This window comes from Phyllobates terribilis, unplaced genomic scaffold (assembly GCF_046119375.1).
Source record: "Phyllobates terribilis strain yellow unplaced genomic scaffold, ASM4611937v1 Scaffold_10__3_contigs__length_209671492, whole genome shotgun sequence".
Classification (NCBI taxonomy): Eukaryota; Metazoa; Chordata; class Amphibia; order Anura; family Dendrobatidae; genus Phyllobates; species Phyllobates terribilis.
The window spans coordinates 195,665,697-195,679,920 of NW_027362770.1; the positions used below are offsets into that span (position 1 = coordinate 195,665,697).

The window sequence follows — 14,224 nt, forward strand, 5'->3', positions numbered from 1 at the left end:
ACTTGCAATGCCCCTTACAAGAGCCATGCAGTACAGCATATTACAAACATAAGTCCCATTATTGGGGAGTGGGTGTCCCATAGTATTTGCTTATGCCTTGCAAGCAAAAGCTGCCAAAAATAAGGACGGAGGAACTTGCAATGCTGGCACCCTGGTGGTATAGTGGTGGTGGAGGCTGAGGATAAGGAGAAGAAGATTAAACAGCCGAAACGAGGAAGCGTATACCCATGTGTGGGTGTGAAGCGGTGCATGTGAATACACCTCCCGAAATAACACAGTGGATTTGACTTTATGTTACTCTGCTGTCATTTGGTGGTGATGAGAAGTCTGGCCCAATCCAGCCCTTGTTCATTTTGATAAGGGTCAGCTTGTCAGCATTGTCAGTTGACAGGCGAGTGCGCTTATCAGTTATAATTCCCCCAGCGGCACTAAAAACACGCTCCGATAACACGCTAGCAGCAGGGCAGGCCAGGACCTCCAAGGCGTACAGAGCGAGTTCATTCCAAGTGTCCAGCTTGGATACCCAATAATTAAAAGGCACAGAGGAATCACGGAGGACGCTGGTACGATCGGCAAGGTACTTCCTCACCATCTTTTGAAACTTTCCACTCCTTGTGAGAGTACCCCGCGCCTCAGGGCCTGTAAGCTGGGCGGGTGTCAGAAAACTGTCCCAGAATGTTGACAGTGTTCCCCTGCCTCTGCTGGATTGGAGTTGCATCTCTCTCGCCTATACGCCTTGGTTGGGCAACGAACTGTGACCTCTGCCGCTAGCGTGTTCAGATGGGAATTTTTTTAAGAGTTCTGCAGCAAGGGCCTTCTGGTATTGCCCCATTTTTGTAGACCTCTCCACCTCAGGAATAAGAGAGTGAAAGTTCTCCTTGTAGCGGGGATCTACAAGTGTCACCAACCAGTAATGACTGTCACCCAACATTTTGACAACGCGAGGGTCACGGTTAAGGCAGTGTAACATAAAGTCAGCCATGCGTGCCAGACTGGTAACGGGCAAGATTTCCGTGTCCTCACCAAGATGACGACTGACCATGCTCTCCTCCTCCTCCTCCTCCTCTTCCTCCTCCCCCTGTCCTCAGGCCACCCACGCTGAACCGACGGTATGACACTTGTACAGGTACTACCGTCTACAACGCATGATAGCAGCTCCTGTTCTTCCTCCTCCTCCTCCTCCTCTCCCTCATTGTCCCCCAATGCACGTTGGGATGAGATGAGGCTGGGCTGTGTGTAATCGCCCATTACGGCTTCTTGATCCATCTCATCATACTCTGGCTGCAATGCCTCCTCTTTAATTCTCTGCAGAGAGCGTTGCAAAAGACAGACAAGTGGGATGCTGACACTAATGATGGCGTCATCACCACTCACCGTCTTGGTGGACTCCTCAAAGTTTGTCAAGATGGTACATATGTCAGACATCCAGGTCCACTCCTGAGGTCTTATGTGTGGAGTCTGACCTGAATATCGATGGCCTTGTTTCAGCTGGTACTCCACAACTGCTCTCTTCTGCTCACAAATCCTTTGCAACATGTGGAGGGTAGAGTTCCAACGTGTGGGGACATCACACACCAGTCGGTGTGCCGGAAGCTGCAAACGCTGCTGCAACACAGCAAGGGCGGCGTAAGCTGTAGCCGACTTGCGAAAATGAGCTGACAGGCGGCGTACTTTCACGAGCAGATCTGGCAACTCGGGGTACGATTTAAGAAACCGCTGAACCACGATGTTAAGCACATGAGCCAGGCATGGTACGTGTGTGATCTCACCTCGCCTCAGAGCCGCCACCAGGTTACAGCCATTGTCACACACAACCATGCCTGGATGTAGGTTCAGCAGTCTCAGCCACAGATCTGCCTGCTCTTTCACAGCTGTCCACAACTCACAAGCAGTGTGAGGTTTATCACCTAAGCTTATGAGTTTCAGCACAGCCTGTTGTCGCTTGGCGGAGGCAGTACTGCAGTGCTTCCAGCTTGTAACTGATGTGGTGATATCTGAGATGGAGGCTGAACATGAGGAGAAGGAGGAGGAGGAGGATGTGCAGGAGCTGTACACTGTGGGGGCAACTCTGATTGACATAGGGCCCGCAATCCTCGGTGTGGGGAGGATGTGTTCCGTCCCAAGGTCCGACTGGGTCCCGGCTTGTACTATGTTTACCCAGTGTGCCGTCAGGGAGATGTACCGTCCCTGGCCACAAGCACTTGTCCATGTGTCCGTTGTCAGGTGGACTCTCCCAGTAACTGCGTTGTTGAGGGCACGGCAGATGCTTTGGGACACGTGCTTGTGTAGTGCGGGGATGGCACACCGGGCAAAATAGTGTCGGCTGGGGACCGAGTATCGAGGGACGGCCACCGCCATAAGATTGCGGAAGGATTCCGTCTCCACCAGCCTAAAAGGCAGCATTTCCAATGCAAGCAGTCGTGAAATGTGCGAATTTAGGACTGTGGCCTGTGGGGCGTTAGCTGCGAATTTCCGCTTTCGTTCAAAGGTCTGGGATATGGACAATTGAACGCTGCGGTGGGACGTGGACGTGGACGTTGATGCTGTTTCTTGAGAAACTGCCATAACAAGTGAAGACTGAGAGGAGGGGGCATCTTTACATGCAGCATGGACAGGGGATTGCCTTGCACACACAACAGGGGGTTCTATTGCACGCACAACAGTGGAAGAAGCAGTGGTGACACCCGCTGACACTGGTCATGGACCCTGGGTTTCGCCCCACAAAGTCGGGTGCTTTGCTGCCATGTGCCTGATCATGCTGGTGGTGGTCAGGCTGGTAGTTTTGTCACCCCTGCTGATGCTGGCATGGCAGGTGGAACATATGGCCTTTTTGGGGTTATCAGCAGAGTCTTTAAAAAAATTCCAGACTCTGGAAGACCTACCGCTTGTACTGACAACTTCCCTCGTGTTGGTGTTACGGGGAACGGTTGCCTGCCTTCTGTCTGCGGCCACCACACTGCTTCTTCCTGCCTGTTGGGGTACTCTGCCTCCCTCCCCCTGTGTGCTGCTGGCCTCACTCTGCATGTCCTCCTTCCACATTGGGTCATTTACTAGATCATCCACCACCTCCTCCTCTTCCACTTGCGCACCACGATCCTCCTCCTCACTTCCTGGCAATTGTGTCTCGTCATCGTCCACCTCTTGTGACAGATTGCCAACGTCGACTTCCTGTGGCCGTGGCTGTTCAAATATTTGGGCATCGCAACATGGGATCTCCTCTTCCACCACTTCAAGCGGAGCAGGCGAGGGGCCCAAATATGGAAATGGACCAGTGAACAGCTCTTCAGAGTGTCCAAGTGTGGGATCACTTGCTGTCTGACGACACTTGGCATGGTGGGAGGAAGGAGCATCAGGGTGAGGAGGAGTATGCGGTCGAGACTCACGGCTACTAAGAGTTGACCGTGTGGAAGATAGACTGGAGGTGGTGGTGCCCAGGTAACTGGAAGTATTGTCTGCTATCCAATTAATAACCTGTTCACACTGATCAGTTCTCAATACTGGTGTTGTTCTGTGCTTCCCTAGTAATTCGGTCAAGAAGTGGGAGCGAGAAGATGTGGCTGTTGGTTGTGGCACATTTTCACCTTGGCCACGGCCCCGTCCTCTGCACGAACCATCACCAGAACGTCCACTTCCACGTCCCTTGCCACGCGCCTTGCCCATTGTAAATGAAGTAAAATAGCTTACACTCGCACTATCAATGGAAAAAGGGTAATAAAGAGTAGATTAGAACCGTGGAAGAGGAAAACCACACTTATTGTTTACTGGGGTATACCACACTTTTTTAAATAGAGATATTTGCGGCTGAACAGTGAGCGACACACTCAAACTGCTTTTTTTTTTAGATACAAATGGCCCAAAATGGATAATACAGAGGTTTGAACCGTGGAACTGCGAAACAACACTTCTGTTTCTCTGGCCTACACCAGACTATTTTCAACAGATATATTTGTGTCTGAAAAATCAGAGACACGCTTTTTTTTTTTTTTGGGGGGGGGGGGCACCAAAAGGTTAATAAGACGGGTATTTGTACATTGTGAAGGAGGAAAAAAAAAGGAGGATTTAGATGGAAAAAAAAGGATTTTTCCTGGCCCCCGGGACCTGGAGCTAAGTCCAGCAATTTCAGCAGCAGGAGCAGCACACAGGACTGTAATGCAGCGTTTGCTGGTATAACCACTGCGTCTCCTATACAGCCTGCCTGCCTGCCTGGTATCTGGGATGGATATTAGTCCTGAGAAGGACTGTTTGTTTGATCTGGCAGCCTTTACAGACCCTACACTAACTATTTTGCAGTTTATATCTCTCCCTAAATCAGCAGCGCTTTCCCTACACTGTCTGATCCGGAGCGACTGTGTCCAAGATGGCGGCGCCCGGTTTTAAATACTCGAGGTGACGCTGTGCGGCCAGCCAATCACTGTAATGCCCACAACCAACATGGCTGCAGCATTACAGTGACTGGCTGGCAATCCCTGCATGTTCATTGGCTCTGTAAAGAGCGCCAAACATGCAGGGCGGAGACCCGAGCTCCCGCCCGAGTAACCCGGAAATGCTCGGTGCTCGCCGAACATCCCGAGTAGCGTGATGCTCGGGCGAGTACCGGCAGCATCTCCGGACTTGTCTCCATGGAGCACATTGGGGACGTCATTGGTTGGTGATTACACAGGAGCTGCCGGCAGCGTCTTCGGACTTGTTTCCATGGAGCACATTGGGGACGGCATTGATCGGTGATTACACAGGAGCTGCCGGCAGCGTCTCCGGACTTGTTTCCATGGAGCACATTGGGGACGTCATTGGTTGGTGATTACACAAGAGCTGCCGGCAGCGTCTCCGGACTTGTTTCCATGGAGCACATTGGGGACGTCATTGGTTGGTGATTACACAAGAGCTGCCGGCAGCGTCTTCGGACTTGTCTCCATGGAGCACATTGGGGACGTCATTGGTTGGTGATTACACAGGAGCTGCCGGCAGCGTCTTCGGACTTGTTTCCATGGAGCACATTGGGGACGGCATTGATCGGTGATTACACAGGAGCTGCCGGCAGCGTCTCCGGACTTGTTTCCATGGAGCACATTGGGGACGTCATTGGTTGGTGATTACACAAGAGCTGCCGGCAGCATCTCCGGACTTGTTTCCATGGAGCACATTGGGGACGTCATTGGTTGGTGATTACACAAGAGCTGTCGGCAGCGTCTCCGGACTTGTCTCCATGGAGCACATTGGGGACGTCATTGGTTGGTGATTACACAAGAGCTGCCGGCAGCGTCTCCAGACTTGACTCTATAGATCACATCAGGGACGTCATTGGTTGGTGATTACACAAGAGCTGCCGGCAGGGTCTCCGGACTTGTCTCCATGGAGCACATCTGGGACATCATTGATCGGTGATTACACAGGAGCTGCCGGCAGCGTCTCCGGACTTGTCTCCATGGAGCACATTGGGGACGTCATTGGTTGGTGATTACAGAAGAGCTGCCGGCAGCGTCTCCGGACTTGTTTCCATGGAGCACATTGGGGACGTCATTGGTTGGTGATTACACAAGAGCTGCCGGCAGCGTCTCCAGACTTGACTCTATAGATCACATCAGGGACGTCATTGGTTGGTGATTACACAAGAGCTGCCGGCAGGGTCTCCGGACTTGTCTCCATGGAGCACATCTGGGACATCATTGATCGGTGATTACACAGGAGCTGCCGGCAGCGTCTCCGGACTTGTCTCCATGGAGCACATTGGGGACGTCATTGGTTGGTGATTACAGAAGAGCTGCCGGCAGCGTCTCCTGACTTGTTTCCATGGAGCACATTGGGGACGTCATTGGTTGGTGATTACACAAGAGCTGCCGGCAGCGTCTCCGGACTTGTCTCCATGGAGCACATTGGGCACGTCATTGGTTGGTGATTACACAGGAGCTGCCGGCAGCGTCTCCGGACTTGTTTCCATGGAGCACATTGGGGACATCATTGGTTGGTGATTACACAAGAGCTGCCGGCAGCGTCTCCGGACTTGTCTACACGGAGCACATTGGGGACGTCATTGGTTGGTGATTACACAAGAGCTGCCGGCCGCGTCTCCGGACTTGTCTCCAGGGAGCACATTGGGGACGTCATTGGTTGGTGATTACACAGGAGCTGCCGGCAGCGTCTCCGGACTTGTCTCCACGGAGCATATTGGGCACGTCATTGGTTGGTGATTACACAGGAGCTGCCGGCAGCGTCTCTGTATGATTTGTACATTCAGCGGCAGAACCTTCCTCACACGACCATTAATGACCTCGGTGACAGCAGCCGAGGCTGGAAGTGCCGGGATTTCATCTTGAGACTCAGACTCCGGACTGAATAAAGCGAGAGTTTCCTTTTTCGGATCAGTAACGTCTCCATCCTTGGCTTTTTCTTCTTGGTGTTGTATTTTCAGGCGTAATTTGCTCTTTTCGTCAATGTTCAACTCTGTCGTCACTGTCATTTTTCATGGTTGGAGCCCTACAGTTTTTGTTCATTTTATGTGTTGTGGGATATAAAGGGGAGCACGAACAATTGTTGTACAAGGAGGATTATATATTAATTTCTATAATATGAAAGTGCCAATTAACTACTTTAATCCTCTAAATCGGGGATTTCATGCAATAAACTAGTGATGTGGAATATATTGGAGACCTCTGACAGCAGATTTCGGAATTTGTGGCATTATTCTGGTGGGATACTATTCTCCATTCATTCCTAGGCTTTGGGATGTTTTTCTTTATACCGAGATTATGCAGTTTTTTTCTGATCTCAGCTTTAATCAGAAATGTTACAATATAATTATATGATCATTGAGTAAGTAATGTGAATGGGTTCCTATCATGGACTTTCATGATTATGCTCTTTGGATACTTTTCTCACTTGTCTCATTCATGTTTTATATTAATTTGTATATCATTTTCCACAGTTTTTGTCTCTCACTGACATAACTGACCACGTGATATTTGTCTGATCTCCCATAAATCACCATAAGAAGGCTGCAGAGAGGGACAGAAACCTGGTCTTGGCCATAAATAAGTCACCTCGGCCAGTTTATAGGTTCCTGTGTTTTTGACGCCATGGTGGAATCAAAGTCTATTGGGATCATCTTTGCATTGTTGGAATTTTTCTTTTTGCTACTGAAAAGTCTGAGGATTCAGACAGATTTCTGTGCAACATAGGAGTCCTCAATAGACCAGCAGTGAGCTGATCTTCTGTACATGTTCATATATCTAATCCCTCCATGGGGGGTCACTTACTTCCTAGATTGCAATATTTCCAAAGATTAGAGAGACAGATCTCTGGGACTTTGTTGGGATCCACTGAAAAAAAAAAATAAGAAAAACATCAGTGTGATGATATCATAAGTATTTTATATCCTGGACACACATGTATCAGCGATGTCACGTCTAGAGGGTGGTAGACCCTGGCTGTAAAAACGGGCAAGTTGGCTTTAAATCTTGGCCATGTTTGATCAACAAAGTAAAATACTCAACAACAAGTCAACACGGACCTAACCTCTAAGTGTGACCTACGGACTTTGGATGTGACGAGAGAAGCAACACGTTGGTATGGTTTCTTCCCGTTTATGTAAATTTGACCAATCAAACCAATAGTTGAACATGGTCCTAAGGAAACCTGTCATGCCAGGGACCAATCACTATGGACCCAGATGGGGATATTAAAGAATTTTCGAAGATTAGCCACAATTAGATGAAATTTTCACAATTCATGTACTTACCCTTCTTTGGTGACGTTTGACGGTCGGAACATGTAGGTTTAGTAGTCACTAAATCTTCTCGAACACCTTCCCTCAATATCGGCTTAACATGGGGCACAGGTTGGTACCGGACACTGGACTGGACTGGTTTTACATGAAGAACAGGTGGACCTTCTGTAGGAGAGTTTGCCAGTCTGGGATAAGATGGAGATGGGGCAGTGGAAGGACCAGCTGTTGGGGTGGTTACTGATTTGATGGTAACATCTGGTTGAGGGATGGAAGGATTTCCAATTGAGGTGGTCACTGGTTTCTTCTGAGCAATAGATGGACCTTTCATATGAGAATCAACCGATTTTGGATAAGATATTGATGGAGAACTTAAAGGACTTTTTGTTGCGGAGGTTTCTGGTCTGATGGCGGTAACACCTAAGTGAGGGTTGGACTGTTTGACAGTTGAAGTGGGTACTGGTTTCTCCAGAGAAGTAAATGAACCTTTTATAGAAGAATTAACTAAGCTGGGATGCGACTCTGAGGAGGACAATGGCTTGATGGTGTCAACAGATTGAGAGATGGATGAGACTGTAATAGGAGACATCGGTATCTCTGGAAGAACATCTGTTGGAGGTCTGGAAGGACCTTCTGTTGGAGAATCAACCATTTTACTTGGTCTTGTTGGTGGCACTGGCGTAACATTGGTTGGTTTCACCGCTGAGGGGGACACTGGCTTATTAGAGTCCACAACTGATGGACCTTGCATAGGAAGATTACTTGGTTTTGGTGGAGCACTAACTGAACCTGCTGTGGTCACTGGTGTAATGGCCGGCTTTGGCTGAGGGGCAGATGGGGTAGAAGTTGGAGTATAGAGACAGGCTGGGATTCCTGTGGATAAAATTATAGATTAATTATGATATTCTAAACATTTTTTCACAGCCATATATATATACTTGTGGAGAGTTCACAGAGAACGTACCTGGCTGAGAAGAAGACACTTGCGGTGAAGAAGGTGGTATGGTGGTTACAGTTGGTGTTGGGTGGCTCATTCCTGATGACATTGATGGCTGGGCAAAGGGGGAGGTTCTGGTCGGTGGGTGCAACAGTGAAGCCCCTCTGTCATCTGACTGGGCCGGGGTTGAATTAAACCATTTTTTCTTTATCATATCTTGCTGAGTTTTCAGAAATTCATTCCATTCATCATCATCGTCTCCAAACCAAACATGATTCTCTCCATTCTCAGATGCTGGCCGGCTGCTTGTTCTCTCCCTGAAATCGCAACCTAAAATAAATTTCAACTTATTAAATATGTGGCAAGGCTGTTAACTGTATAAGGTGACCTAAACAGCTGAGTCTTCCTCCATCTACTGGCCCAGGAGAAGCTCATTTTAGTGAACAGTGGAGGTCCTACTCGTAGAGCCCTCAGTGATCACCTATCCTGGGAAAAACCCCAAACTGAACCTATAAAATCAGTCTATAAGGCCTCCCACGTAAAAACAGAAACTGCACCTGCTCCTTTTTGTGGTCGACCTCGACTCTTGTTTCGCAAAAAGTCCTGGTAATCCCCCTTTTCTGTGGGTCTTCCTCTGCTTCTCTGGGCTGCAGGGTTCCAATTCTCAACATCCTTCTTTTCCACTTTATTCAGTGACTGGAGACGTTCATTGTGTTTCACCTCAGAAAGTATCTGAAAGTTCTCAAGAGAAACCTCAGACATCTGACAGCGATCAGCGACATCAAGGAGATTGTGAGAGCGTTTACAGAAACGACGATTACATTCACCGCGTGTGAAGTAATCACAAACGTGAATACGTGAACAATCCTGGCCGAGGTCACACGAATCACGCTGATACTTCCAACAGATCTGCAGAAAACAAGAGAAAGGTAAAAATTATACATAAAGAGCAGTGTTATAGTAGTTATATTGCTGTACATAGGGGCAGTATTATAGTAGTTATATTCTTGTACATAGGGAGCAATATTATAGTAGTTATATTCTTGTACAAAGGAGCAGTATTATAGTAGTTATATTCTTGTACATAGGGGGCAGTATTATAGTAGTTATATTCTTGTACATAGGGGCAGTATTATAGTAGTTATATTCTTGTACATAGGGGGCAGTATTATAGTAGTTATATTCTTGTACATAGGGAGCAGTATTATAGTAGTTATATTCTTGTACATAGGGAGCAGTACTATAGTAGTTATATTCCTGTACATAGGGGCAGTATTATAGTAGTTATATTCTTGTACATAGGGGGCAGTATTATAGTAGTTATATTCTTCTACATAGGGAGCAGTACTATAGTAGTTATATTCCTGTACATAGGGGCAGTATTATAGTAGTTATATTCTTGTACATAGGAGCAGTATTATAGTAGTTATAATCTTGTACATAGGGAGCAGTACTATAGTAGTTATATTCCTGTACATAGGGGCAGTATTATAGTAGTTATATTCTTGTACATAGGGGGCAGTATTATAGTAGTTATATTCTTGTACATAGGGAGCAGTATTATAGTAGTTATATTCTTGTACATAGGAGCAGTATTATAGTAGTTATATTCTTGTACATAGGAGCAGTATTATAGTAGTTATATTCTTGTACATAGGGGGCAGTATTATAGTAGTCATATTCTTGTACATAGGAGCAGTATTATAGTAGTTATATTCTTGTACATAGGGGCAGTATTATAGTAGTTATATTCTTGTACATAGGAGGCAGTATTATAGTAGTTATATTCTTGTACATAGGGGACAGTATTATATTAGTTATATTCTTGTACATAGGGAGCAGTATTATAGTAGTTATAATCTTGTACATAGGGAGCAGTATTATAGTAGTTATATTCTTGTACATAGGGGCAGTATTATAGTAGTTATATTCTTGTACATAGGGGGCAGTATTATAGTAGTTATATTCTTGTACATAGGGGGCAGTATTATAGTAGTTATATTCTTTTACATAGGGGGCAGTATTATAGTAGTTATATTCTTGTACATAGGGGCAGTATTATAGTAGTTATATTCTTGTACATAGGGGGCAGTATTATAGTAGTTATATTCTTGTACATAGGAGCAGTATTATAGTAGTTATATTCTTGTACATAGGGGCAGTATTATAGTAGTTATATTCTTGTACATAGGAGCAGTATTATAGTAGTTATATTCTTGTACATAGGGGCAGTATTATAGTAGTTATATTCTTGTACATAGGGGACAGTATTATAGTAGTTATATTCTTGCACATAGGGGCAGTACTATAGTAGTTATATTCTTGTACATAGGGGGCAGTATTATAGTAGTTATATTCTTGTACATAGGAGGCAGTATTATAGTAGATATATTCTTGTACATAGGGGGCAGTATTATAGTAGTTATATTCTAGTACATAGGAGGCAGTATTATAGTAGTTATATTCTTGTACATAGGGGGCGGTATTATAGTAGTTATATTCTTGTACATAGGGGGCGGTATTATAGTAGTTATATTCTTGTACATAGGGGGCAGTATTATAGTAGATATATTCTTGTACATAGGGGGCAGTATTATAGTAGTTATATTCTTGTACATAGGAGCAGTATTATAGTAGTTATATTCTTGTACATAGGAGGCAGTATTATAGTAGTTATATTCTTGTACATAGGGGGCAGTATTATAGTAGTTGTATTCTTGTACATAGGAGGCAGTATTATAGTAGTTATATTCTTGTACATAGGGGGCAGTATTATAGTAGTTATATTCTTGTACATAGGGAGCAGTATTATAATAGTTATATTCTTGTACATAGGAGCAGTATTATAGTAGTTATATTCTTGTACATAGGGGCAGTATTATAGTAGTTATATTCTTGTACATAGGGGGCAGTATTATAGTAGTTATATTCTTGTACATAGGAGCAGTATTATAGTAGTTATATTCTTGTACATAGGAGGCAGTATTATAGTAGTTATATTCTTGTACATAGGGGGCAGTATTATAGTAGTTGTATTCTTGTACATAGGAGACAGTATTATAGTAGTTATATTCTTGTACATAGGGGGCAGTATTATAGCAGTTATATTCTTGTACATAGGGAGCAGTATTATAATAGTTATATTCTTGTACATAGGAGCAGTATTATAGTAGTTATATTCTTGTACATAGGGGCAGTATTATAGTAGTTATATTCTTGTACATAGGGGGCAGTATTATAGTAGTTATATTCTTGTACATAGGGGGCAGTATTATAGTAGTTATATTCTTGTACATAGGGGGCAGTATTATAGTAGTTATATTCTTGTAGATAGGGGCAGTATTATAGTAGTTATATTCTTGTACATAGGGGGCAGTATTATAGTAGTTATATTCTTGTACATAGGGGCAGTATTATAGTAGTTATATTCTTGTACATAGGGGCAGTATTATAGTAGTTATATTCTTGTACATAGGGGCAGTATTATAGTAGTTATATTCTTGTACATAGGAGCAGTATTATAGTAGTTGTATTCTTGTACATAGGAGCAGTATTATAGTAGTTATATTCTTGTACATAGGGGGCAGTATTATAGTAGTTATATTCTTGTACATAGGGGGCAGTATTATAGTAGTTATATTCTTGTACATAGGAGCAGTATTATAGTAGTTATATTCTTGTACATAGGGGCAGTATTATAGTAGTTATATTCTTGTACATAGGGGGCAGTATTATAGTAGTTATATTCTTGTACATATGGGGCAGTATTATAGTAGTTATATTCTTGTACATAGGGGCAGTATTATAGTAGTTGTATTCTTGTACTTAGGAGCAGTATTATAGTAGTAATATTCTTGTACATAGGGGGCAGTATTATAGTAGTTATATTCTTGTACATAGGGGCAGTATTATAGTAGTTGTATTCTTATACATAGGAGCAGTATTATAGTAGTTGTATTCTTGTACATAGGAGCAGTATTATAGTAGTTATATTCTTGTACATATGGGGCAGTATTATAGTAGTTATATTCTTGTACATAGGGGCAGTATTATAGTAGTTGTATTCTTGTACATAGGAGCAGTATTATAGTAGTTATATTCTTGTACATAGGGGGCAGTATTATAGTAGTTATATTCTTGTACATAAGGGCAGTATTATAGTAGTTGTATTCTTGTACATAGGAGCAGTATTATAGTAGTTATATTCTTGTACATATGGGGCAGTATTATAGTAGTTATATTCTTGTACATAGGGGCAGTATTATAGTAGTTATATTCTTGTACATAGGAGCAGTATTATAGTAGTTGTATTCTTGTACATAGGAGCAGTATTATAGTAGTTATATTCTTGTACATAGGGGCAGTATTATAGTAGTTATAGTCTTGTACATAGGGGGCAGTATTATAGTAGTTATATTCTTGTACATAGGAGCAGTATTATAGTAGTTATATTCTTGTACATAGGGGGCAGTATTATAGTAGTTATATTCTTGTACATAGGGGCAGTATTATAGTAGTTATATTCTTGTACATAGGGAGCAGTATTATAGTAGTTATATTCTTGTACATATGGGGCAGTATTATAGTAGTTATATTCTTGTACATAGGGGGCAGTATTATAGTAGTTGTATTCTTGTACATAGGAGCAGTATTATAGTAGTTGTATTCTTGTACATAGGAGCAGTATTATAGAAGTTATATTCTTGTACATAGGGGGCAGTATTATAGTAGTTATATTCTTGTACATAGGGGGCAGTATTATAGTAGTTATATTCTTGTACATAGGAGCAGTATTATAGTAGTCATATTCTTGTACATAGGGGCAGTATTATAGTAGTTATATTCTTGTACATAGGGGGCAGTATTATAGTAGTTATATTCTTGTACATAGTAGCAGTATTATAGTAGTTATATTCTTATACATAGGAGCACTATTATAGTAGTTATATTCTTGTACATAGGGGGCAGTATTATAGTAGTTATATTCTTGTACATAGGAGCAGTATTATAGTAGTTATATTCTTGTACATAGGGGTCAGTATTATAGTAGTTATATTCTTGTACATGGGGGGCAGTATTATAGTAGTTTTATTCTTGTACATAGGGGCAGTATTATAGTAGTTATATTCTTGTACATAGGGGGCAGTATTATAGTAGTTATATTCTTGTACATAAGGGTCAGTATTACAGTAGTTATATTCTTGTACATAGGAGCAGTATTATAGTAGTTATATTCTTGTACATAGGGGGCAGTATTATAGTAGTTATATTCTTGTACATAGGGGGCAGTATTATAGTAGTTATATTCTTCTACATAATGGGCAGTATTATAGTAGTTATATTCTTGTACATAGGGGCAGTATTATAGTAGTTATATTCTTGTACATAGGGGGCAGTGTTATAGCAGTTATATTCTTGTACATAGGGGGCAGTGTTATAGTAGTTATATTCTTATACATAGGGGCAGTATTATAGTAGTTATATTCTTGTACATAGGGGGCAGTGTTATAGTAGTTATATTCTTGTACATAGGGGGTAATATTATAGTAGTTATATTCTTGTACATAGGA

At 43.3% G+C, this 14,224-nt stretch overlaps 1 protein-coding gene across 1 annotated transcript in view; it reads right to left on the reverse strand.

Moving 5' to 3' along the window:
- Nucleotides 1–14,224, reverse strand: part of LOC141164853 (zinc finger CCCH-type antiviral protein 1-like) — a 75,333-nt gene that overhangs the window by 22,680 nt on the left and 38,429 nt on the right. The window contains exons 3-6 of the mRNA XM_073650481.1: nt 9,212–9,563; nt 8,682–8,984; nt 7,733–8,590; nt 7,251–7,313 (exon numbers count right to left, since the gene is read on the reverse strand). Of these exons, the coding sequence (XP_073506582.1) occupies nt 7,251–7,313; nt 7,733–8,590; nt 8,682–8,984; nt 9,212–9,563 (1,576 nt within the window). The remainder of the gene's footprint in view (nt 1–7,250; nt 7,314–7,732; nt 8,591–8,681; nt 8,985–9,211; nt 9,564–14,224) is intronic.